General features: G+C 34.9%; 2 protein-coding genes across 2 annotated transcripts; both read right to left on the bottom strand.

The window, feature by feature from the left end:
* Positions 1-2894: 2894 nt before the first annotated feature.
* Positions 2895-5151, bottom strand: LOC140050330 (hyalin-like). Its single transcript, XM_072095482.1, has 6 exons — positions 5103-5151; positions 4771-5019; positions 4396-4638; positions 4032-4271; positions 3540-3653; positions 2895-3217 (listed from the first exon to the last, which is right to left on the bottom strand). The coding sequence occupies exons 1-6, from the start codon at positions 5149-5151 to the stop codon at positions 2895-2897; spliced, it is 1218 nt and encodes a 405-aa protein (XP_071951583.1).
* A 3632-nt stretch (positions 5152-8783) lies between these two features.
* On the bottom strand, positions 8784-13416 carry LOC140050321 (hyalin-like). The gene is made up of 9 exons (XM_072095468.1): positions 13215-13416; positions 12667-12915; positions 12140-12382; positions 11655-11900; positions 10938-11189; positions 10414-10659; positions 9973-10215; positions 8978-9264; positions 8784-8834 (listed from the first exon to the last, which is right to left on the bottom strand). The coding sequence occupies exons 1-9, from the start codon at positions 13414-13416 to the stop codon at positions 8784-8786; spliced, it is 2019 nt and encodes a 672-aa protein (XP_071951569.1).
* Between the last annotated feature and the right edge of the window lie 13297 nt (positions 13417-26713).

Here is a 26713-nt window from a genome sequence, read left to right as displayed (position 1 = left end):
TATCTCATGCCTCGGCTACATTGATGACTCGTTTTACACTGACGACACATTGGTGGGGTGTCAAGAGGCTACGTTGCAAGCTACAATGCTGCTAACAAAATTAGGGTTTTCAGTGCATCGGGAAAAATCTGTACTTAGACCCACTCATCAGTTAGAATACCTGGGATTTCAATTAAACTCGGTGTCTATGTCTGTTTCGATTACCAAAGCAAAGATATCAAGCATTGTTGGCCTTTGCAGAGAGTTTGTATTTAAGAAATCTGGTAGCATCCGGGCATTTGCTTCACTCATAGGTAAGCTTGTTGCGACATTCCCAGGCGTGGGATATGGACCGTTACACTACAGACATCTTGTCCGAGACAAAGATTTGGCATTGCGGCATTCAGCCGGTAATTTTGAGGTGATGATGATCCTCTCGGAGGAGAGTATAATTGAACTTGAATGGTGGATAACATTTCTCCCAACAGCCTCAAAACTGATTAATCATGGCCCTATTAACTATACGATCTTCGTAGATGCTTCCCGCAAGGGCTGGGGGGCCATAGTTGACGAGCGCAGAACGCAGGGGCTGTGGTCCCTAGAGGAAGCTGTTCACAACATAAACATTCTAGAAATGCTTGCAGTGCTATTTGGCTTACAGGCACTCTGTGGCCATTTGCACAAAGTAAATATTCGTATTATGTCGGACAACGCGATCTCATATATAAATTGTATGGGAGGTACGAAATCGTGGTCATGTAATTCGGTTGCCTACAAGATTTGGTACTGGGCAATAGAGCGAAATATTTGGCTTACCGCTGCTCATACTTCGGGCATAAAAAATGTAGAGGCAGATGTTCTGTCTAGAAATTTTGTATCTGGGTTAGAATGGCAAATGAATGCAGGTATTTTTTCTAAGATTGTTGACTGTTTTGCAGTGCCGGATATTGACTTATTTGCTAGTCGAATTAATCATAGGGTACCGGCATATGCGTCTTGGAAACCAGATCCAAAAGCTGTTATCATTGATGCTTTTACCAGTGATTGGTCAACATTTAAACAATTTTATGTTTTTCCCCCTTTTTGTCTGATAGCTAGATGCCTACAGAAAATTTTACTGGAACAGGCCACGGGCATCATGGTGGTGCCACTGTGGAGAACACAGACATGGTTTACGAGAGTTCTCGACTTACTCATCGACACACCACGCTGGGTGAGGGTCAACAAGTCAGTGTTAGAACACCCACTTATTCATCACAATCCACTAAACTCACAGTTATGTCTACTAATTTGCAAGTTGTCAGGGAAATCATCGCTGACGTCAGCCTACCGGCAGAAATTGAGGACGTCATCTTATGTTCTTGGCGACAGAGCACAAGGAAGCAGTATGACGTACACATCAGGAAGTGGCGTCAATTTTGTTTTCAAAGAAAAATTGATTTCTTGCACCCCGTTGTAGGAGATGTCTTAAAGTTTTTAAATAACCTTTTTAAAGAAGGGCTTTCTTACTCCTCGCTTAACACGGCTAGGTCAGCGTTAGCATGTTGCTTCACTGACTATCAGGGCAGGGAGGACCGACCCATTACACGTCATGTACTAGTGACCAAGTATATGAAAGGGGTTTTTAATTGCCGGCCTCCGGCTCCAAGGTACGCAGTTACCTGGGACGCTAACATTGTTCTAGATTACTTATCTCTAATGCAGCCATTAGATAAGTTGTCACTCAGGGATTTATCATATAAACTAGTCATGTTGATGGCTCTAACGTCAGGGCAGAGATGCAATATGCTGGCGGGACTAGACACTAAGAGTATGATAAAGTCGGGAAACAGCTTTGATTTTTCAATTACTGTACTTGCTAAACAGGACCGGCCCAATAAACTTTTTTCATCCCTAAGGTTTAAGAAATATTCAAAACAGGAATTGTGTGTGTTTAATACCCTCGAATCATATTTGGACCGTATACAGCCACTGAGAAGCGAGTCAAAACTGTTGATCTCGTATGTTAGACCATTTAAATCCGTTGGGGTTAGCACCATTGGCAGATGGCTTAAAACACTACTGGGCCTAGCAGGAATTGATACAGCTATGTTTACTGCGCATAGTACAAGGGCAGCTAGTGCTTCTAAAGCCAGTAGGTCTATCCCGGTGGATGAAATTTTAAAACACATAGGTTAGGCCTCTGCTACTACAGGTATTACAATAAGCCAATTGATAATAGTAACACAAATGCATATGATGTTGCAGTATTACAATAGAGTAATAAAAATAACGTTGGCATGGCAACAAGTATTCTGTGTTGGATAATTTGTCCTTGTGTTCACTCTGCTTTAAAGTCTCATGGGAACCCGGAAGTTGCGTCACTGTTGATATGGTAGAATTGAAAATTAAACGAGGCTTACCTGTAAGGTGAAGTTTGATGTAAATTCTACCATATCAGCAGTGGCACTTCTGGGTTAACATGCCCTTCCCTATTAGCTACCCGCCCTTATCGGGTTTTTCTTACCACGTTGGATCGTGCACACAAGGATTTGAAGTCTGATCTTAGCGGACACTGGTCGTACCTCTCATGTTAACCCAGAAGTGCCACTGCTGATATGGTAGAATTTACATCAAACTTCACCTTACAGGTAAGCCTCGTTTAATTTTCAATTACATGGCATTAACACGTATGTCTGAGTGTTATTACATGGCATTAACACGTATGTCTGAGTGTTATTACATGGCATTAACACGTATGTCTGAGTGTTATTCCCTTTTCTAGAGTTACAAGTTTATATCTATATCTATTTTTTTTCTCTGGACTATTTTTTTGAAAATATAAACTGAGAAAAAAATATTCCTTATGAGGATATCAAATTATTTCATAATGCACCTCTGAACAGACAGTATCTTTATAATGATCCCTTCTTAAATTACAATTTGTGTCTATTTTCTAGTAGCTTTGAAGTAAGTACTGTAATACGTGTACCTTTAACAACAAGAACTGCTTTTATTGAATTATCTGTTACGCCATCATGTGGTGATACTCCAAACGCTTTGCAATAATAATAGCCTTGATTTTCCAGACCAACTTCATTTAGTGTGAGGAACTTTAGACTTTGTGTTTCAGATGAGAGTTCAACGTCGTCTTTATACCAACGCCAATCAATTGAGTAAGTTATAATACATTCAAAAGTGACTGTACTTTGCAAATTAACACTCTTCGATAAAGGTTGAATTTCTGCTGTTGGCTCACCTAAATATTATGTAATATATGTATACTAGTTGTATTTGAAATTTGTCTGGTATATTGGTTTCAAATTCATATTGTTTATTATTAACCTCACTAAATATCAGTGAAGCAAAATTGCATCATGAATCATCGTTACAAATGTATTATTCTATAATTGCTTGTTTTTACTGCTAGCAAATAATAAAAAAACATTCAAAATAATGAAATGGCCCATCGTTCCTAAATAACAATGTGAAACAGGGAGTTTTAGATACAATGCAAAATAACAAATAGGATACAATTCGGTCTCGTACTACGAGATTACCAACTTGGTTATTATAGATACCTGGTGGTATTTGACATAAGTTGCCTTCATATAATACAGGACAGTTGCATTCAAAGTCTGTCTCTAACTGTGCACAGGTTCCTCCATTTTGACAAGGTGAAGAAGTACACGAATCTGTGAAAATAAATATTGCAACATCAATTATAACCTATACAAGACGCTTTTGATTTGTTTAATAGGAAACAAACTTAAATATAATACAAATGTGCCAGTTTTGTATCTGATTCTAATTTAAATTCAGAGAATTACAAATTAAACTAACCTTGAATTGGGTTATTTGAGGTTTATTGTACAGTACATTAACTACGTCACACTTAGATACTATATAACTATGTTGACTGTATTGTCTAAAAATGTGTTTTCATTGATGTAGCAGGCTTGACTAGTAAAGATTCAATGAAAACAATTTTCAGACAATACTTCTTTCCTCTTTCTGTGTCAATCAATTTCTGTTCAAAAGATTAAAATCTTTTGAACATTCATAATACTTGCCTCCTATTTTGATTTCAAATTGACATGTACCGCTGTTTTCTGATTGGTCAATTCCAGTGTACGTTACAGTATGTGTCCCAAAAGTAAATACATCTCCTGATGTTCGTGTTGAACTTATATTTACAGGTTTTTCTGAATTATCAGTATATCTGGGATCTGGCCAAGTAATGCTGATTCCCAATGTGGTGGTTGCTACATCAATGATGTCACGAGGACACTCTAAAACAGGCGCTTCGGTATCTATTAGAACAACAATTGTGTTAATAATTATTTTTGTCCAGCACATACATATAAATTAGGTTTTGTGTAATATTGTAACATTTCGAATACATTATTATTGTAAACATTCTTTTATCTGAATTACCTTCAACAGTGACATTAAATGAACATATTGCAATGTTATTGCTGTTATCACTAGCAATGTATACAACAGAAGTGGTTCCAATATTAAACGAACTATCAGGACTCGTTGACGCAACTAGTGACACTTGACCTGAGTTATCTTCAATGTCAGGAGTGTCCCAATTTACACGTGTAGTCGATGCCCTTGGATCAGTTTCTGTAATAATACTATCTGGACATGTTTTAAATACTGGATCTTGCTCATCTATAGAAAGTATAAATTCAAATATTAGATATTACAACATAACAGTGTTTAATGCTTGCTATGTTAAGAAAGTGGCGGTTTGATGCATAACACTCTCATGGTATACCGTAACAAATGAATAAAAAGTCGTACCTATAACAATTACTGTAAAAGTGCAGTTATCCATGTTTCCAAATCCATCTGTTACCACATACTCTAATGTTGTAATGCCAATTGGAAACTCATGTCCAGATTGATTGTACTGTGTACCGGTCCCAGACACTCGTAAGTCATCGGTGTTATCGGTGATATTCAGTGACCATTTGACCACCGCTACAGATGACCCGTCACCAGCATGGATATTCAAATTGTCAGGACAGGATATTTGTGGGTTTTCATCATCTATTATTATAAAAGAAGCGAGATTTTCTACATTTGGTCATTATACACATTATACACTGCACGCACATGGGTATCAAAATGACCGCAATTGTACTGGGAATTTTTGTATGACATTTGGCCATTATCCGCCATCTTGGCTCCAATATAGCGGACATAATTGAGTGAGGAGGGATTTTAAAAATATAGCAATGTAATTTCTTACCAATGACTGTTGTGTAGAAAATACAATACCCAGTGTTCATTGATGAGTCTGTAGATTCATACGTCACCATTGTAGTTCCGAGTTGAAATGTATTTGATGACGGATTTATATTACTGCTGTAATCTAAGAGCCCAGGTAAATTATCCTGGAATACAGGTACTGTCCAATTAATGTCTTTTTTGTAAGGAACTCCAGGGTCTGTACTATAGGTATAATTATCTGGGCAGGTCAACGCCTCTGGCGGTTCAATATCTAAACAAATCATACATATATATATATATATATATATATATATAAAACATTCTCCTATTGTAAAAGTGATACTATGAAACATTTATTGTGTTGCTTAATAAATAACAATATGAGATATCGTTAGAATATGAGGATTTATAACTTTTGTTTAAATGATCAAACCACCATTTTTGGGATATGAAGTTAATAATCTTATCTCTTTTTGTTAATGAAGATTGTTTATGTTTTTGTTGGCAATAAAGTAAAGTAATATCGTAAGCATATTAATCATCAATTAATTATTAATTTTCACTTGTAGAAGAATAACATGCTCTTAAATTGTGTTCATTTTTTGTGAACTCTTCATTTTAATTTTACGATGACATACCAGATTATTTCTTTACATCATTTGATATCATATTACCATTATTATGTGATGCCTGTTTGTTTTTTGTTTTTAGAAATATTTTTTTAAAGAATTATATAAAATATAAAAAAAGTAGAAGTAGTAACTAATTAAAATTTAACACTAACCTTGTACATTTATTGTAAAATTACACGTAGCAGTATTCATAAAACCATCTTCGGCTGTGTATGTTACAATCGTATCAACTGTGTAAAACTTGCTTCCACTACTGTGTGTTGTTACAAGTTTTGGAGTTCCTGAATTATCTTCTGCCGTTGGTTCTGTCCAAGTAGCAGTAGTATAGTTTATACCTGAAAATGTTGTCAAATTCATATCCGGAGGACAGTCAGTAATCACAGGTGGTTCTTTATCTGTTAAAAAAATATTTATACACAATGTTGAAAATTATTTATTAGAATTTCTTTTTTCTTTTGTACCAGCAATCGGATTATCTTAAAATTGTATCCACAGAAATCTCACTTTTACTGACTTGTCTATCGTGTATTCAGAGGTGACCTCTTCGGTAAAAGACTGCTCTCGCAGTAGGCTTAGTGTATAGGACCACGATCAGCAAAATGGAAGATAATCCCATAGGTTTTTTAATCATGTACCATACCGTTTATGGTACCACGAAGAATTTACACACACGGATCAAGCACGAGATACGAGGCAATGAGTATAAAGAACATTGACTGGAGATACAAGCAAATGGTAACGGTTTTGAACCCAAACCTGTCACATGATTGACAGATATTACCATTACCCAATGTATATTTTAATGCAACAATTCAACGTCGTCCCTTGTAAATTTCAACATATTAATACTTGATGTCGATTTCAACATACTCATGTTTTTCTAAAACAGTAGTGTAAACCATGAGATTCAGAAACTGAAGAATGTACAATACTGTAATGATTTTGGGGTAGAAGAAAAAGATAGAGGGCGGCAGATGGAGGCAGAGTAGGCAGGAGGAGAAGTAGAGAACGGACGTGAGAAAAAGGGCAGAGAGGGATTGGAGAAGGAAGGCAATGGAGGGTTACCTCGAGCTGCGTTGAAAAGGAGGGATAGATTGGAGCTGGAAAAAGCGGAGAAGCAGGGAGAAGACGTGTAAAATAAGTAGGGACATTAGAGCAATTGGAAAACATGGTGTGGAGAGGATTGGAGAAAAGAAAGAGAAAATTAGAGCTGAATAATAAAAGGAGATTTAAGACACAGCAAGTAAGTTAGCCGGAGGGTACAGCCTACCGCTTGTGCTGCTGTTGGAGACATAGTGAGCAGGAGGTTGCGCCTACTGTACTGGTTGTATCACTATGTAGCCCCTTTCTCACAGAGTTGTGTGCCAGGAATATTGCGGGAATATACCATTACCATGCCGGTGTGGTTTTCTGTGAGAACGGGTCGTCTTGACATCATGCCGGCACCATTCCGGCATCGACATGACCTGCTTTAGACCTAGTAATATTCTAGGGATATTCCCCGCAATGCCAGACGGGCATTCTGTGAGAACGTATCGCCGTTATATTCCGGGGTTCCCCGTTGAGGCTTTGACACCTTGCGCGGTCAAGTGTATCACTTTGGCGCCTATTCAATTCAATTAACAATAATAATGTCGAACTGGAGGGATAATGAGATAAGAGAGCTGCTTAAAATAAGGGGACAAGAAGAAATTTGTAGCATAATCTATAGGCCGCTAGGTTAGGCCATTAGCTCTTTGTTTGTTGGTGCCTGACCTTTCGTCGCCTTGTAAATTGTAGGCCTACAGCCTTCTAAGGTGTTTTACAGATTGCCGATGACGGCAAATTAATTGCTATACCTGTATAATATATTCAAAATATACTGTACATAGCATGTATTGCATAAATATGCTATAAAGGAAGATAATAATCTGTAACTTAACATTCGCCGCCATATCATCGATAGACAAAAATAATAACAATAAAGGACGCTCTCAATAATTATTTTGTCAGGGACTTTTTATTGGCCGAATATGCCCGACTCCTTTCTCACAGAAAGCCGGTATATACCGGTTATATTTCCGGCACGATAGTCCGATGAGAATGGGTATATGCCGGTAACGATACCGGCACGACGCCAGCACTGTACCGGTATATTGCAGGCACATCTGTGAGAAAGGGGCTTTTGAGACATAGTGAGCCGGAGGTTGCGCCTACTGTACTGGTTGTATCACTATTTGAGATAGCTGAGCCGGAGGTTGCACCTACTGGTTGTGATACGGCTTGAGATACAGTTAGCCCGTGGTACACCCCGTGGTTGTGATACTGTTTTTCTGGTGGGTACACCTATTAGCCAGTGGTTAAGACTACTGGTGGTTACCCTGTTAGCCGGTACGTGGTTACGTGCTGTGGAGGTTACACCATTGTTGGTGGCTACGTTGCTGTTACAGGTTACACCATTGTGTTGGTGTACATGCTGTTGGAGGTTACACCACTGTTGGTGGTTACGTTGCTGTGGAGGTTACGCCATTGTTGGTGGTTACGTTGCTGTGGAGGTTACACCATTGTTGGTGGTTACGTGCTGTGGAGGTTACACATTGTTGGTGGTTACGTTGCTGTGGTGGTTACACCATTGTTGGTGAAACTTACGTTGCTGTGGAGGTTACAACATTGTTGGTGGTTACGTGCTGTGGAGGTTACGCCATTGTTGATGGTTACGTTGCTGTGGAGGTTACGCCATTGTTGGTGGTTACGTTGCTGTGGAGGTTACACCATTGTTGGTGGTTACGTGCTGTGGAGGTTACACATTGTTGGTGGTTACGTTGCTGGTTGGAGGTTACGCCATTGTTGGTGGTTACGTGCTGTTGGTGGTTACGCTACTATTGGAGGTTACGTCATTTATCGGTGGTTACGTGCATGTTGGAGGTTACGCCGTTGTTGGTGGTTACGCTACTATTGGAGGTTACGTCATTACTGGTGGTTACGCTGTTGTTTCAAGTCCGGCGTCATAGCAGAACTAATCTAATTAATTATTATAATCGGTTGTTACCAATAATTTGGAATCAGAGAAGAATAAAGGTCACTCCAAAAATTGTAATTGATTTGTTTGTTTCATTCGAGTGTGCCGTGGTACCGCAGACCCTTCCCCCCAAAAGGGAACGAACCCGAGAATGGATTTTCGTTACAATACCTTCAACCGTGATATAGAATGTACAGGAAGCAATGTTCCCTGAAGTATCTTCTGCTGTGTAAGCTTGCTCATATGCCACATTACCAGTAATAGAAATATGTACAGGAGGAGAAACGAGAGGAATAGCCACTACACTGGTTGGCAAAATTGCTACATTATCAGTTGGTACAGGTACATTCCAAGTTACTAATGTCAAGGCTATTCCAGGATCTGTTTCTTTTGTTATATTATCAGGACATATAATATTTGGAAGTTCTTTATCTGGAAAGAACAAAAAACAATGTTTCATTTTGATATTATATAAGTCTCCAACATGTTTTATACTTTAGGTTAAAACACACTGTGGTTGTACTGGTAGAGAAGTTAGCCAGGTATGAAAGATGTAAACCTGCCATTATATTATTATTATTATTATTATTATTATATCAATATTTATAAAGCGTCAATTCAAAGACCGAGGTACAAAATCAAAGGCGCTGGGCATGTTAGTGGTCGAAAAAATGAGTTTTGAGCAATTTTTTAAATAAGGCAACAGAAGAGCAGTGTTTAATTTGTGGGGGTATTTAATTAACTAAGTAGGCTATAATTAATACTCGATTTACACATAACCTTGATACAAACGTGTAAACATGTTTCTGTGTCAACTCTTAAAACAAATGTATCTTCGACACCAATGAGTCATGAGTTTTTTTAAATGGCGTTTATATATAGTCCAGGTTCTAGACAGTGTTTCAACTTCGAGTATTTTCAAGACGACAGAAACAATCTAGGCGTTTATTTTACATAATACCGACCATGACAAAACTAGCATCTGAATATTGTATTGTACGTGTGAATGGGTAATGGTTTTTGAATTTATAAAGTGCAAATTACAAAAAGATGTTTAAAAATAAGGAATCAATTCACCAATCTCAAAATATATTTAGGTATTCAAATGATTGCGTATTCAAATGCTTGCGTTATACCTACCTTCCACTGAAATGACAAATTCACAGGTTGCATTGTTATTTGAGTTATCATAAGCAATATACATCACAGTGTATGTTGAAATATTGTACATCTGATTGGGATAATAATTCTGCACTGTTCTGTTTATACCATTATTGTCAATAGCAACTGGTTCAACCCATGACACATTAGCTGTTGCTAATCCAGGATCTGTTCCTACGGTAAACGATTCCGGACATTTTTCAAAATATGGTAATTCCAAATCTATAAAAAAAATCAATACAGTTTAAAATATTGTATATGGGTCAGACCTTATAACCATTCTACAATTTGGCATCATATGACAAGCTACTTGATCATGAACCTTTGAATTATAAAACTTGTCTATGCAGCCAGTTGTGAAACTTGCATCGCCTACAGCAAAATATAAAAATACAAAAATTAAGTTGATTTTTCATTTACCTCTAACAGTTATTGTAAAAGTACACGTAGCTATATTGTCAAATGCATCAATGGCAGTATAAGTAATAACAAAGGTGCCAATATTAAACTTGTCACCACTCATCTTTGGTGAAGAATAAAGCACTATAGCCAGCCCAGAATTATCAAAAACACTAGCTGGTGTCCAGTTGACAACAACGGTAGAACTTGTATTTCCAAGCATAACAAGTGTATCATTTGGACATGTAAGTACAGGAGGTACATCATCTACAAGAATTAAATTAAGATGATTATTTGGATAGTTTTAGCTGCAAAAATATATAAATTTACGTAATGGCAAATACAGTAAACTGGTATAATAGGCCTACTTCATTTCGATACTGATTTTTACCAAAATAAAATCCAGTATACTCTAATTAGGTTGAGTTAGATAATAATTAGATATTGAAGGCCAAATTAATTAATTTAAATGGTTAATAAGTTAAAATAAATTTACATGCAGTTTTAATACCAGGATGAGTATATTATGTAGGAATTCATTTTACCTAAAACTTCAATGTTAAAAGAACATGTAGCGTTGATGTTTCCAGAACTGTCGGTTGCAGTTACATCAACGGTATGATTCCCAATGGCCAATGTTGCTCCTTGCTCAATACAAGTAGTGATGTTTGGTGCTACACCCGAGTTGTCGGTAGCTGTAGTAATAGGTGTCCAAGTCACAGTGGTAGAATCTGTTATAGTATCAGTAGTTGTCTCAATATTTTCAGGGCAAGACGTAATAATTGGTGCTTCATTATCTGTGATTTCAAGTTTTTTTAGATATTATTATAATTAAATAAAACACTACAATAATGCATTCTTTTTTTATTTCCATTCTTAAAAATATATATAGTTTATATATAAAGAACATGGAGAAAAAAGAAACGGAGAGGGAGCTTATAATGTAGATCCCGGTTACAACAAATATATACATGTGAAAAAACGGCCACATGGGCATAGGCTTATAACGTATACAGTACAAAAGATGACAACATATAATCATAATTGTAAAATGAAATAGCTTCAATGTTTAATCACATGGCTCATGACAGAAAAAAAAAGAAGTTCAGAACCACGTGTATTTAATATCGTGTTGTACACAGTGTACTGAGTAAAAAAAAATTATAAGAAAGTAACGTGGAAAAAATCAGAATTACAATGGAATAGAGGATAATAACTTGAAGATGAAATGAATCAACGAGAGAAATTACTCAAAAGAATACCTTCAACTGTAATGGTAAAAGTACACGTCATAACATTATCGTATGGATCATTTGCAGCGTATTTAACCAGTGTATTCCCAGCTGGGAATTTAAAAGTGGTGTTGTGTGAGCCAACGATAATTGGTAAAGTTTCCGAATTGTCGCTAGCTGTTGGTGTATCCCATGCAGCAACACCGATATATTCTCCGTTAGTAGTATTTACTGACTGACTATCAGGACAGAATGTAAACACCGGTGCTTCGTTATCTATAATTATAATAATATAACAAATCTTTATCATCATGAACACAATATTGGCGAACATGAATATGGTTTAAAAACGCAATACATAGGCCTATAAACAAATAAATAAACATTGTACAGTATATGTACCAGATTAGATTTACCTGATTGTTTCTTTTCCTTTTGAGAATCTACAATTATATATAATAGCAAAGCTACTGATTACTTCATAATCACTTTGGCCAGAATAAGTATTAACATACCTTCTACAGTGACAGTAAATGAACACGTAGCAGTGTTTTCGTATGGATCCTCAGCAGTGTATGTTACCACAATATTGCCAATTGGGAAATCACTTCCTGGTCCTATGTCTGCTGTGAGACCCCAATATCCAGAATTGTCAATTGCTTCTGGTTCTATCCAAGAGATATTAGCAGTCGGTAGTCCCGTAGTAGTGTTTACTGTCGTATCAATTGGACAGTTATTGATAACTGGATTTTCCTTATCTAAAATAAAATAGAGCACTGTAATATTTATATGTAAATAAATTAATGTAAATATCAAAGTATATTTAAATACTAACCTACAACTGGATTACTATAAGAACTACAATAAACTAAGGTTTAAAAACTGTGGCGTATGTTTTAAAAATACCGGGAAATTACATTGGTTCCTGATGAATAACTTATTTCCGCCCCATGTTTTGTTTCATCTTTGCAAAGGTACATACAATGCTTTGATTTTAAATTATATTCAATTGAAATACAACAAACAATGGAGGAATACATACCAGTAACAGTAATTGTAAATTTGCACATTGCTGCATTGCCTGAGCTATCAACTGCATCATATATAACAACAGTACTTCCAATGTTAAAAGCATTGTTTCCAGATATGTACTTGGACGTTGGTTTTATAACTTCACCAGAATTGTCATTTACAATCGGATCACTCCAGGTGACATTGTATGTGTCATGTTGGCCATATGTTGTATTAGTTGTAATATCAGATGGGCACTGCAAGTTTGGATCATCATCATCTATTGAAAATTAACAATAGTAAATTGAAGAAATACTAAATGCAATGTAAAACATTTCGAGTGAACAAAATTAACTTGAAACCAAAATTTAGATACTATCATTACAAATAAAAGTGTTTCTATGTTTAACACACTATCATGATTTTCAACACAGGTAACATTATGGAAAATAACTCGGTCACGCCAAGTCATTTTCAAACTATACGTATACTAAATAAAGAGGGCTGAATTCTTCTGTGGTTGTTATCGTATCTTACAGGACATCAACATATGTATCATAAAACAAAATCAGCACTTACCATAAATATAAATAATGAAAGAACAAACTGCTATGTTGTTGTAAGGATCAGTTGCATTATATACAACTAATGTTTGCCCTATTCTAAACATGTCACCAGACATATGAGACTGAACACTCATCAAGAGCTCTCCACTGTTGTCCGAAACACTTGGGTCACTCCAGTTGACTATTGCTGATGCTTGATTATAATCAGTAGCCATAGTAATATTTGATGGACAAGTATAAAAAATTGGAGCCTCGTTTTCTAAGTTTTTATCGGAAAAAAAATAAAAATGAAGACATTATAATGATCATAATTATAATAATGATTTAGATATAAAATAAGAATATATTCGATTCAATTCAATGTATTTATTTCGTCAAGCACTTTGTGCAAAATTTTCTTACTTGTCACTTACATGTAATAAACATAATATAACAATAACAAATCTGATAAAATGGTTAAACTCAAACAAATATTTTAATATTTTAAATGTTTAAAAACATTCATAAAAGGTTAAAACATGGCAAGTTTTTAGTATTATCATAAAATTAATGGTTAGAATACAGTGTCATAAAAATTGGATAAAATGGGTCCCCCTGACCAAGTTTACATTAACAAAAAAAAAAGAATTATGTAATATATCTTTTTTCATCGTGAGAAAGATAATGTTTCCACTTCTGTTATGTGTTATTGTCCACCAAACCTGCCTATAGCGTTTTGGAACAGTTTTAGCAATGATTTTCTTGTTTCACTTCTACCTGAGCTACCAATGTTTGATAGCTTATTTATTGTTGGTGATCTCAATTTAAACTGGGATCAACCAAACTGTAGCCCTCCATCATTCAATGATGCTATGGATTCACTTGATTGTATCCAATTAGTTAATGGTATCACTAGGCCTAACCCAAATAACCATGTAATTGGAACCACAATTGATTTGGTTTTTACAAATAGGCCCGATCAAATATCATCGCTCTGTATTATTGATAATCCAGTTGAGAGTGATCATCATGCTATTTCCTTTAACATTTGTAAAACTAAATTTTATTCTAAACAATATTAATTAATAGTTTCTTAGCTTATCGTAAGACTGACGTTGGTCATCTTCTTCAACTTTTTTACCTAACCCCATGGGGAATCTTCATTGACAATAATGTAGATGATTCATGGGAAGGGTTTCTTGATATATATGATGTTGTGATACGTGATTGTGTTCCACGTCGTACTAAGAAGATGAAGAAACGTCACCCCTGGGTTACTGATGATATAAAGAAAGTTATAGCTAAGAAACGTACATTGTTTAAGAAGGCTAAACGCCAAGGTACTATACTTGCATGGGAGGAGTTTAAGCGAGTCCATAATGATGTCAAACAATTATGCCATAAATCTTATTATGATTATGTGAACCGATTGTTCACGGGGGATAAAACACGGAAAGCCTTTTGGAGTTTTGTCCGTCAACGCAAGCGTTCACCGGCCCCAACCTCGTTTGAAATTAACGGATTCGTTAGTTCTAATCCATCCGTCATAGCAGATAGCTTTAATAACCACTTTGCATTTATTTTAATGTATCTAAACCCTGTCCGACAGACCCTCCTATTTGTTCCTTCCCTACACCTGAACTTTCATCGGTAGATTTCGATATCAATGATATTCAATCCAGTTTAAATAAGCTTGATATTAATAAATCCCCTGGTCCTGATGCCATACACCCGTATATTCTTAAAACGGCATCATATATGTTAGCTCCGCCACTTCATAATATATTTAAATTAACTTTGAAGAAAGGTAAAATACCATCTTCCTGGTGTATTTCCAATGTAACTCCAGTTTTCAAAACTGGAAACAAAGCAACTATCTCAAATTATCGACCAGTATTACTTACACCAATATGTTGTAAAATACTTGAGAAATATATTCAGTCTGCTATATTTGAACATGTTACTTCAAATTGCCTTATCACAGACGTCCAACATGGGTTTTTCCCATCCCGCTCATGTGTTAAGCAGCTAACTAACCTTCTGCATAATTGGGCATCGTCGCTGGACAAACCACGCCCACCTAGAATTGATGTTATTTTTAGTCGCGTGGAAGCGACTCTATAGTTCACTATGTCGGTCGGTCGGTCGGTCTGTCGGTCTGTCTGTCGGTCTGTCTGTCTGTCTGTCGGTCCGGTATCACTATGCGTTTTATCGCTTTATGACCTTATCTTGATATCAGTTTAATCTAGCTAAGTCAATTTTTCACAGAATATTCCTTATTGCCAGGAATCGATGTGGTTATGTTTTCACGGTGCGCAATAAAAAATTACGCGGTCTACGCACGATTTAACGAAATCACGTTTGTAATCATATCTTAACAACCATGAATCACAATTAAATAAAATGTGGTACTCATAAATTTCAGGGCATAAATCATCATATGACAATACATATACGTGCGTAGCGCATGTAACGCATGCGTACGCGCTCTTAAAATTTTCAAAATTTATTTTCGATGAAATAAGAGTACGTTTCAGGCAATTTTAAGCGTTTACAAAATTGCCATGAGTGCGCAGATTTTTGCGCACGCACTGCGCGTTAAATGTTATTGCGCACTCATTTTGCCCGATTTCTGTTTTCTTGACTTACTTTTCAACTCGAAATTACGTTATACGAGCACGTCAAAAGTGACAGGCTACGCACGTGTAAATTAAAAAAATATAAATGTTTTTAAACATTTCAACATTTTTAAACATGTTCAGTAATTTCGGTCAGTATAGTTCACTATGTCGGTCGGTCCGTCTGTCTGTCGGTCTGTCTGTCTGTCGGTCTGTTTTTCTGTCGGTCCGGTATCCCTATGCATTGTAGCACGCGACTTAATGGCTGTTGGCCTTGTTTTATATTACTCTAAAGCCTTTGATAAATTACCCCACCAAATTGTCTTAAATAAACTCGCTACACAGTTTAACATTAGAGGCCAAATATGGAAATGGATGCAATCTTTTCTATCTAATCGAATTCAGAAGGTTATTTTCCAGGAATCTCTCAGTAGCTCACGCTCTGTGATATCTGGAATACCCCAAGGTAGTGTGTTGGGACCCACGATATTTAACTTATTTATCAATGACCTTGCATCTTCCTTACCATCTTGTGCCCTATTCGCCGACGATACGATCATTTATAGGGATATACACAGTGTTGATGATGAACTTTTAGTTCAACGTGATCTAAATACGCTCTCCACATGGTGCAACTTAAATGAAATGCAATTGAATTCAAATAAATAAAACCTGTATTCTACACATCACCAGATCCAAAAAGGCATACCGTCCAATTTACTACCTTAATGATTCCTCAATACAATCGGTCCTTACTCATTCTCACCTTGGCGTTACCATTAATCATACTTTGACTTGGGATATCCATGTACAAAATGTTACGGCAAGGGCAAATAGGATGATTGGTTATATTGCGAGTATTGCTGGGGGCACCTCGTCAGCAGCTGTATTTGCATTATACCGAGCTCTTATCATTCCCATACTCGAATATGCGACTCCCGCATGGCTTCCCCAGAAAGTAAAATTGATTGATAAGATTGAATCTGTTCAACGTAGAGCCACATGGCTAGCATTGAAACAGAGAAGAGGAGATATGGAGTATGATGTTAGATTAGAACAACTCAATTGGCCCCGTCTATCGAGCCGAAGAAGCTATCTTTTAACATTATTTGTATGTAAAACACTAATAGGTTCTATTGATTGTAAAAGTATCCGCGAAAATGTGTGCGTCAATACTCGACGTCAAGAAACCTTAAGTTTCAAGCATTTGTATTCACGGACTAACTGTTTGCATCGCTCAGTTATCCATGTCTTCCCACGACTGTGGGAAGACATCCATGATGAAGTGAAAGATTCCCTGCTATTGGATTATTTCCCTACATTCCTTGCTAAACTTAAAATAAATTTGTTCTCCGATAATAATTAAGCCTATGTATATTTAAAATACTTTTTATTTTTATTTTATTTTATGATTTAAACTTAGCTTTGGAATTTTGATATATTATATTTTAAGATGGTATAATCATTGCTTGTGAAACTGGGTGAGTGGGGAACACAGGCTTTAAAGTCATAGTGATTAGGTTCGCTTTTGTGTCCCATGCCAGCTCACTCAGTTGGTTCTGTTGTTTGTTTTTTTTGTATTTCGTGTTTTTAATGTATTTTATATTTGGCAATAAAAAGAATAAGAAAAAAAATAAGAATAATAACAACATAATTTGGATGGAAAGAATTGTTTGTGTTTGTTTATTTTAGTCTAAGATTGAATGTATTTACTAAAGTTTACTTTAAGAAAAAAACCTTTAACTGTAACTAAAATATTTTTATAACACTATATACATACTAAAAGTTTATATTATTTGCAAGAAGATGAGGATCAGAAAGTGGCCAACTAAGATTATACTATTACTAAGATGCGAAAACAATATGTAATCTGCATGAAACATGAACCATAGAGCCAAACTTAAAGCAAACTTACCAACAATATCAACCGAAAACAAACAGATAGCAGTGTTACTACTGTTGTCTGTTGCGTTGTAAGACACCAATGTTTCACCAATTGGGAATAATGAAAATGGTAGATTGGATTTATACCAGTTGAGGTAACCTGAATTGTCAGAAGCTATTGGTTCAGTCCAGTTGGCAGTGCCAGTAGCTTGGCCAGGGTCAGTGTATGACATAACAGGGTAATCAGGACAGTCTGAAATTACTGGTGGATATTTATCTGTATAATAAATATTGTATGTGATCAATTAAAATGTAAAGGATCAATTCAAATGTAAATGATCAATTTATCAAGGGTTTTGTTAAAGTAAGAGATATTATGAATTTGTCATATTCAGAACCAAATTCTACATTTATTATAGCAGAAATTAACATTAAATTATCGGAGCAGGTAACTATATGATATTATATTTATATAATCTTATTTGATTGGATGGTCTCTGTAAAAATGAAACTTAAACAAATATTACCTATTACAATAACATAAAATGAGCATGAATCTTGATTGTCAGCATCATCCCATGCCATATAAGTCACCAGTGTCATGCCTATATCAAAATAATATGACTGGTTATGACTTTGTGTCATTCTGACGACACCTACGTTATCAGTAGCGTCGGTAAATGTCCAATCAGCCTGAGCAGTAGAACTGTTCATATCTACTTGCACTAATACATTGCCAATGCTGCAATTGAATTCCGGATTTTCATTATCTGAAATTAGAAAAGAAATAGGTTGTGATGACTTGAAATGTTGCATACTTTAGGAATAGCATAAGAAATGGCAGTATAATGAGAAATAAATAATGCATAGGTGTAAAACTACATCTGGCAGTATAAAGTGCATGATAATAAGTAAGCATTAAGCTGCTACAAGCTCAACACAAACATTGATTACCTTGGACAATTACAGTAAAAGAGCAGATACCAATGTTACCATCTTCATCTTCAGCTGTAATGTTAACAGAGTGAGTTCCAACATAAAATTCATCACCAGGATAATTCACTTGAGTAACTGTTAACATGCCAGAATTGTCCATAGGTTGGGGGTCATCCCATGACACGTTGGCATATGCAAGGCCTTCATCAGTGAATACTTCTATTGGAGACATTGGGCAGTTGATAAACACAGGGTCTTCCGTATCTATAGATTCAAAATAAATCACTACAATTAGTCCACATAGAGGAAGATGAAGATGATTACTGTATGAATAGTTTATCAAAAGGTGTTTAGATAAGCAAAACTTAATCTTGATTGATTGCAGTATATGCAAGCTTCTTGATAATCGGAAATAAATAATTAGGGTGTATGCGCACACCTACGGTACAACGCAATTTAGGCATAACCTTAAATGTACCTTTTAATGTAATCTATAATTATGGTCTTGGATAAGTGGTAGAAATGTACACCAACAAACAAATACCTTGAACTGTTACTTCAAACATACAAGTTGTTTTTAATCCGGCAGTATCAAATGCGGTGTATGTCACTGAAACTGTGCCAATTCCAAATGTATTACCAGGATTGTGAGTAGATGTTACATTGTATACTCCGGCATTATCAGTAGCTGCTGGTTCTATCCATGTTACAGATCTATTGGCCATTCCAACAGGAACCTTGACAATCATATTAGTAGGACATCCAATGTATTCAGGAGGCTCAGTATCTGAAAAAAGTGTGCTGGATATTAATATTCGACAAATATAAACAAATATTATTAAGAGATAAGATTTAAGTTTCTAAGCGTTTTAAAAAAGCTTTTCTCAAGTTCTGATAGAAAGATGAAAATGAAAAATATCTAGCCCATGGACAAAACAGAATCATGAGATGTGTTCTGTCTATCTAGTCTATTGACAAAACAGAGCAATAACAAGTCTTATGTAGCCTATGTCTAACCCAGAGTCAGAAGACCACCATAACAAGTCGGGTTTCAATTAACAATTATTTTTTATGAACATTGATGTAACTGGTCATATTTCCAAAATGTGCTATTTTTCCATGGTAATATAAAATTACATTAGTGTTGGGCTTACAGGTGTAGGACTGTTTGGACATGTTGTAAATAATCTAGTAGTTTTACATCCAAGTATTAAAACAATTGGTATTTCTCATTCATTATCTATATATAAATTTACGTAAGGGCAAAATTCGGTAAATCGCACGTTATTTCTAGAATGTTTACTCGATGGTATATAAAGTTGGTTTGTACTTTCGGTACTGATTTTAACCACCAGATGTAACCCTGTTTACTAATTAAATTGAGTTCGATAATTAGTTATTGACGATTAAAACGAATTTAGGTTCAACGATTTGCCCCAAATAGGGGTGTTTTTCGATCGTGGTATACACTGTCTAATGGATGTCCGTCTTGAAAAATACCCGCAGACAATAATAAGAGGATGCTTTGCATTTTCCTATCTCCTCCTACGATAATTGTTTATAATGGCTGAAAACCGGTTGAACAGCTCGAGTACAGTATCATAATGTTGAAGACAGGCCGATTTTCTTAAAAAAATACTATTTTGATAGATTTAATATACGTTTATGCAAATGTATTGTTTTGAAATGAATGGAACATTCCAATCTCTGTTCCACAAGTGTCTATTCCCTCAGACGTCGTAAAGGCAAGTACTGTATACTCATAACAGAAATTCGATCCATTTTTTTTTAATCTGTGCTGCAGAGGTTGGATATAGATTTTTTTTAACGGATAATGAGCTAGCGTATTCATTCGCCGTATATTATGTACAAATCTGTATTATTGCAGTTAAACCACCCACGTGACATCATCACCCTTCCCTCACTGGCATGAGTAGCGTTGTAAAGCCAGTAGAAGATAGGCCTACGGTGCATCACATGCCCTAAACGCAGAACAACTTTGGTGGGTAGGGTTAGGAACTAGTCTGGGTTCCAGACGGAGTTTTGTCTTAATATTAGTAAAAAGATAAATATTTTGGCACATATGGCGCTTCATACGTATACTACTTGATTTTGGATACTCCGTCTGGGGAAACACGCACAAGTCACGTGGTTTGACACCAAGAATTCTTGGTGCATACGATTATCCGGTTGACTAGTTTCAGCTGCATGCGATTGGCTACTCACTCGTACACCGTTTTAATATTCATATTTCAGAAGTTTAAAGACTCAACAACTAAGATGGTGCGCATGCGCTATGTTTCGTTTAGACAACGTGTACTTGGTACATTGATGAAATTTTCTGAAGGCTAGAAATGATTTTATATGCCTATAGTAGTTTGGTAATCATTTGATGGGATTTTTCCCAAGAACATGAAAACTCGTCTTAGATAAGATAGGCTAGCTTCTCCGCAAATCAAACATTGAATGGATCATTTATTTGATTTAATTCCCACCCAGACACTGTCCTGTTCTGTGTAGTGTGTGGTGTAGCTTTGTTGTGTGCCGGTGGTATGTAGGCCTACTTTATTGGCGTTTTATTTGGCAGGTCATACGTGCGAGTTGAGTGGGACCTACGAAAGAGGCCTAGGCCAATGACTAAACAATTAATAAAAAAACAACTTGGCAACAAGATTTTATCAACAGTCTCGACCGTACATTCAGCACTGTAGGCCTACGTACTCGATCTTTTTCATTTTGAAACAAGATGATCATTGGTTGATTCGAAATCCATATTTACATACCGCCCGCCCCATATAGCCAAATACGGTATGATCACCTACTTCATTCTTATCGGATGTTTGCGGTCTGCAAATCGATTTCTATACGCGTTTCACAAGTCTGTATTTTCAGACAAAAATCGCGGTCACAATAAAAACAAATAAATAAAAAAGAAAATACAGACTTGGGCAAGTCTAGGTTAGGAACCAACTTAAGTATGAATTGGCTCTAAGAAACAATTGAAAACCATTAGGCCTACTAATTAAGTTGAGTTAGATAATTTAATATTTATTGACGATTAAATCGAATTTATGATTTGCCACGAATAGGGGTGGTTTTCACAAATTGTTTTACATTATATAAACATATTATACACGTCGTAGTGATGTATCGTTACATGTACTTTACTATTTCAATCGACTAGGACGGTGATAGTTTCAACAAAGTGTTACATCGCAATGTTTTACTGTGTTTAGTGGTATATTATATGAAAACAATTATTATTTCGTTACTACATGGATAAAGAATATATTTAAAAATTGTTCCTCTTTGCACCCATCCTCTTTCCCATCCCTCAACCCTAATGTTGCATACAAAACACAAATTAAGTTTGTTTAAATTTGACTTAAACAATTGGTCTCATTTTGTTTTTTTCTCTTTCGGAAGTAATTCCCAGGGTGCTAATTTTAGTTCAGTACATAAATCACAGTGTCTATTTATTCGTTCCTGTAAACGACATGTATTATTGTCCTGCGGTACGTGCATTTGAAATCGCCAATTTTTTAACGCTGAAATTATTATGTATTCGAGAACCATCTGTGGGCACGACCTAGATGGTACGCGAGCGAAGCGAGCGTACCATTTAGTACTTTAATATTTACCTAATTGTTGCTATGTACGACCACCTGGACATTTGTAAGTAGACATTATGATTTTAAATAATGTGATAACCTGATCAAATCATTATTACCTGTTACTGTGACATTAAATGTACACTCTGCTTCATTGCCCTCAGAGTCTGTTGCAACATATTTTACCTCTGTTACTGTGATATTAAATGTATCAAATGGTGGATAGTTGCTATCAAGTTCAATAACACCAACGTTATCATATACTGAAATTGTCCAATTTACTACAGCATACGGCAGTCTGGGATCTGTGTTTACGTCTATATTACTGGGACATGGATCAAATATCGGTATCTCAACATCTGAGGGAGAAACATACATCAATAGTCAGCTTGTATTCATTGTTTAAGGAATAAGGAAATAATGAGGTTTCATCAGATTTTTTAAAAATATCAAATAAATTCTGTTACGGTATTATTATTTTTGGTAGATTTGTAAATTAATAAATGAAATGACAACGTGGTCTATATATAGTTATTTATTCCTAAACCTCCAAAATTCATATTATTGAGCATACGGACAATTCTTTACTAGATCTTTAAAAGAATTGTTTTTTTTAAGACCAATACAAATTAATGAGTTTAATTTGAGTAAAATGGCAGAAATGAAAAATTAAAATTTACGTTCCAGAATTATACATATTTATTAAAAATGTGATTAACTTTGTAGTTATAAATAAGGGAAAATATCGAAACGGTAATTAATCTTACCAATGATTGTAACAATAAATGTACAATTAACAGAGTTTCCATATGGATCCTCAGCAAAATAATAAACTGCTGTGTTGCCTGGGTAGAAGCGATCACCAGAAAAGTAATTTGATATGTTCACATGAATGATGGCAGAGTTGTCTGTAATGTCTGGTTCAACCCAATTGGCAATACCGTATGCTTCATCAATTAAAGTCATGTTTACAATGCCATCTGGACAATTCATCATTGGATTCTCAGTATCTACATGATGATGTAATAAACATTAGGTTAGTGAGTTAATTTTGAATTTCTATACTCAACAAACGTAAGAAAATGTGTGGATAACAAGTTACTATATTGAATTCAAAAGACAAAATTGCATGTTCTAAAACGAGTTTTTGTTAACTTTCGGTATTTATAGGTTTAGAAGTAGTCTTTGTTGGATTCAAATTTCGTACAGAGGACGATTATGCAATAGAGCTTTTGTAAAAATAAAAACATTATTTAAAATAATATTTAAAAGTGTATATTCACCTCGTATAAAGACAATAAATGTGCAGTTATAACTGTTTCCAAATACATCAGTTACTGTATATTCAAGTGTTGTTGTTCCAATAAGGAAGTTTTCACTAGATTCATTATAACTTGAACCTGATCCTGTTAGGCTGAGATCATATAGAGATTGTGTGTTGTCTGTGTATTTAACATCCCATTGAATCCAAGCTGTTGGTTGTCCATTATCTGTTGTCACATTGAAGTCACTTGGACATTCTATACTTGGGTTCTCATTATCTACAAATTAAAAAACCCAACAATTCCTGTTACTTTAAAATGTTGAATATACATTTATTGAATGTTAAGTATGTATGTACTACTGAATTCGTTGGTACTCATTGTATGGTTTAATATGGACAATCTAATATTAAACCTATGAATTTTGGTCAATGTAAAATCCTACGGAATTTTTTTTTTTTTCATTTCATTTCATTTATTTCAATATCGTCATCGCAGCCTTAGCTGAATTACAAAGATATTTACATTTTCTCAATATTAAAATTTGTATAAAAGTATAAAACCAATGATAATTATATATAAAAAAGGAGGCTATTTACACAAGAAATACAATACAGGAACATTCAAAAAGTTTAGCTTAAAATATTAAAATAGAAAAAAAAAACACCTAAAAGCACCAATAAGAATCGCATAGCTGTACTGGGTGATATATACTGATTATTCATTTAGAAGCGAGATAAGGTATGGTATTGCACTTTTTCTATATCTTTCAACTCTGCATTTGGGTTGTTGATACTTTACACGTCTTAGTTACACGTCATAATATGTTTGCATATAATCCATCTGGTTTTATAACCTATTATGTTTATTACATTATTATGTTTATGCATTCAATTATTTATAATATTCATTTTTTTGCATCATCAAAATCTGCTATTCTATACTTGATTTGAGATTTTACCCAATAATTTGTGTAAAAAAATCTTTAAAATGTAAAATAAATCAATAAATATGAATCAATAATCACAATATACTCACCCTCAATTGTTATTGAGAAAAAGCAAGATTCGTCATTTCCCGATGGATCCTGTGCCATACAGCTTACATTTTGTTGTATTATTGGCCAAACAGCATCAAACTGGTCACCTGATTCACTTGTACAATTATATGTAATATTACCTGAATTATCAGTAACTGACACATTCCAATACACAGTTGAATAATATTGTGACTCATCTGTATATGTCATAATATTGCCACTAGGGCAATAAAATACAGGATCTTCATTATCTGCAATAAAATAAATAAAATGAAAAACCTAACTGCAAATTTTAGCAAATGTTCATGTATTTTCTTTATCATATAATTTGTACTTACCAATTACAGTGACATTGAACATGCAAGTTTGCACATTATTTGATGCATCTGTTGATGTGTACATTACTAGAGTTGTTCCAATATTAAACAGTGTATATGGTTCATAGTTAGAGGTTAATGTAGGTTCTAAACCACTGTTGTCTGTTGTTTCTGGTATTGGCCAGGACACATTAGCTGTTGCTGAATTTAAATCGGTGTACACAGTCACATTGGACACGCAGTTAAAAGTAGGAGACTCGGAATCTGTTTAATAAATCGAAAAAATACATTATCTAAAGTACATTTTAAAATGCAGTTTATCTTTCTCTTTAAGTAATACTATTTTTTAAAGAAACTTTGTAAATACATTAACATGTTTTATAGTAATTGTTTAATACAAATTAAATTATTAGTTAATCTTACCAATTACAGTAACATTGAATATACAGATGTCTTCGTTTCCAGACGGATCACTTGCTGTGTAAGTGACTTCAGTTGTTGTTGCTGCAAAGCCATAACCAGGCTTATGTGTAGAGATTAAGGTAACATTGCCTGAATTATCTGAAGCATTTGGAGTCATCCAAGTAGCATTAGTGAATGGTAACTTACGTGTAGTATTCAAAACAATGTTCATTGAACAGCTCGATATCACAGGGTCTTCTTCATCTGTTTAAAAAGAAAGGGAATTGATAATTCAAAAAGTAATCGCACAATGTTAAGCAATTAAAATTTTAAGTTAGAAGGTATGAGGTTCGTGGGTTGTTTGCATTGTTAGGCAATATATTTATTTATAACCAATTTCATGCAAACATTAACTGTTTTACTGAAAATCATTAAAATTATCCAAAAATATTTACAACTAATATTCACCTCGTACAGTGACATAAAATGTACAGTTATCACTGTTTCCAAATGCATCAGTTACTGTATATTCAAGTATTGTTGTTCCAATGGGGAAGTGTTCGCCAGACTGATTATAACTTGAGCCTGTTCCTGTTAGGCTGACATCATATAAAGATTCTGTGTTTTCTGTATATTCAACATCCCATTGAATCCAAGCTGTTGGTTTTCCATTATCTGTTGACTTGTTGAAATCACTGGGACATGTTATATTTGGATTCTCATTATCTATAAGAGAAACAGAATTATTGAATTTTAAACAAATCAATTTATTGCTGACAGATACTTACTCTGTAAATAACAGAGTGACAAGCTAATAATATTAATGTAATAATATTTCTAAAACAAGATTTTGTAAAATCTATAGAACACTAATTAAATATACCATGACAACATTTTTTACTAAACTTATAGATTAATATTGAAAGCAATTATTTATTTTCTTTGTATTTTAATTTAACATTGTAGAATTGAATTGTAAAAGAAACATATTTGTGTGAAAGACAATCTTCACAATCATGATATACTCACCTTCGACCGTTACGGTGAAAAAGCAAGATGCGTCATTTCCTGATGGATCCTGTGCCATACAGCTTACATTTTGTTGTATAATTGGCCAAAGAGCATCAAACTGGTCACCAGATTCACTTGTACAATTATATGTAACATTACCTGAATTATCAGTAACTGACACATTCCAATACACAGTTGAATAATATTGTGACTCATCTGTATATGCCATAATGTTGTCAGGACAATCAAATACTGGATCTTCAATATCTACAATGAAATAATAAATACCACAAAGGAACTTTTAACTAATATATATTTTAGTATTTGTGTTAATGTATTTTTTCATATAAAGGTTAACTTACCAATTACAGTTACATTAAACGTGCAAGTTTCTCCATTATTTGATGCATCTGTTGATGTGTACATTACTAGAGTTGTTCCAATATTAAACAG

Source organism: Antedon mediterranea, chromosome 1 (genome assembly GCF_964355755.1).
Source record: "Antedon mediterranea chromosome 1, ecAntMedi1.1, whole genome shotgun sequence".
Classification (NCBI taxonomy): domain Eukaryota; kingdom Metazoa; phylum Echinodermata; class Crinoidea; order Comatulida; family Antedonidae; genus Antedon; species Antedon mediterranea.
This window is presented reverse-complemented; position numbering and strand designations above follow the sequence as displayed.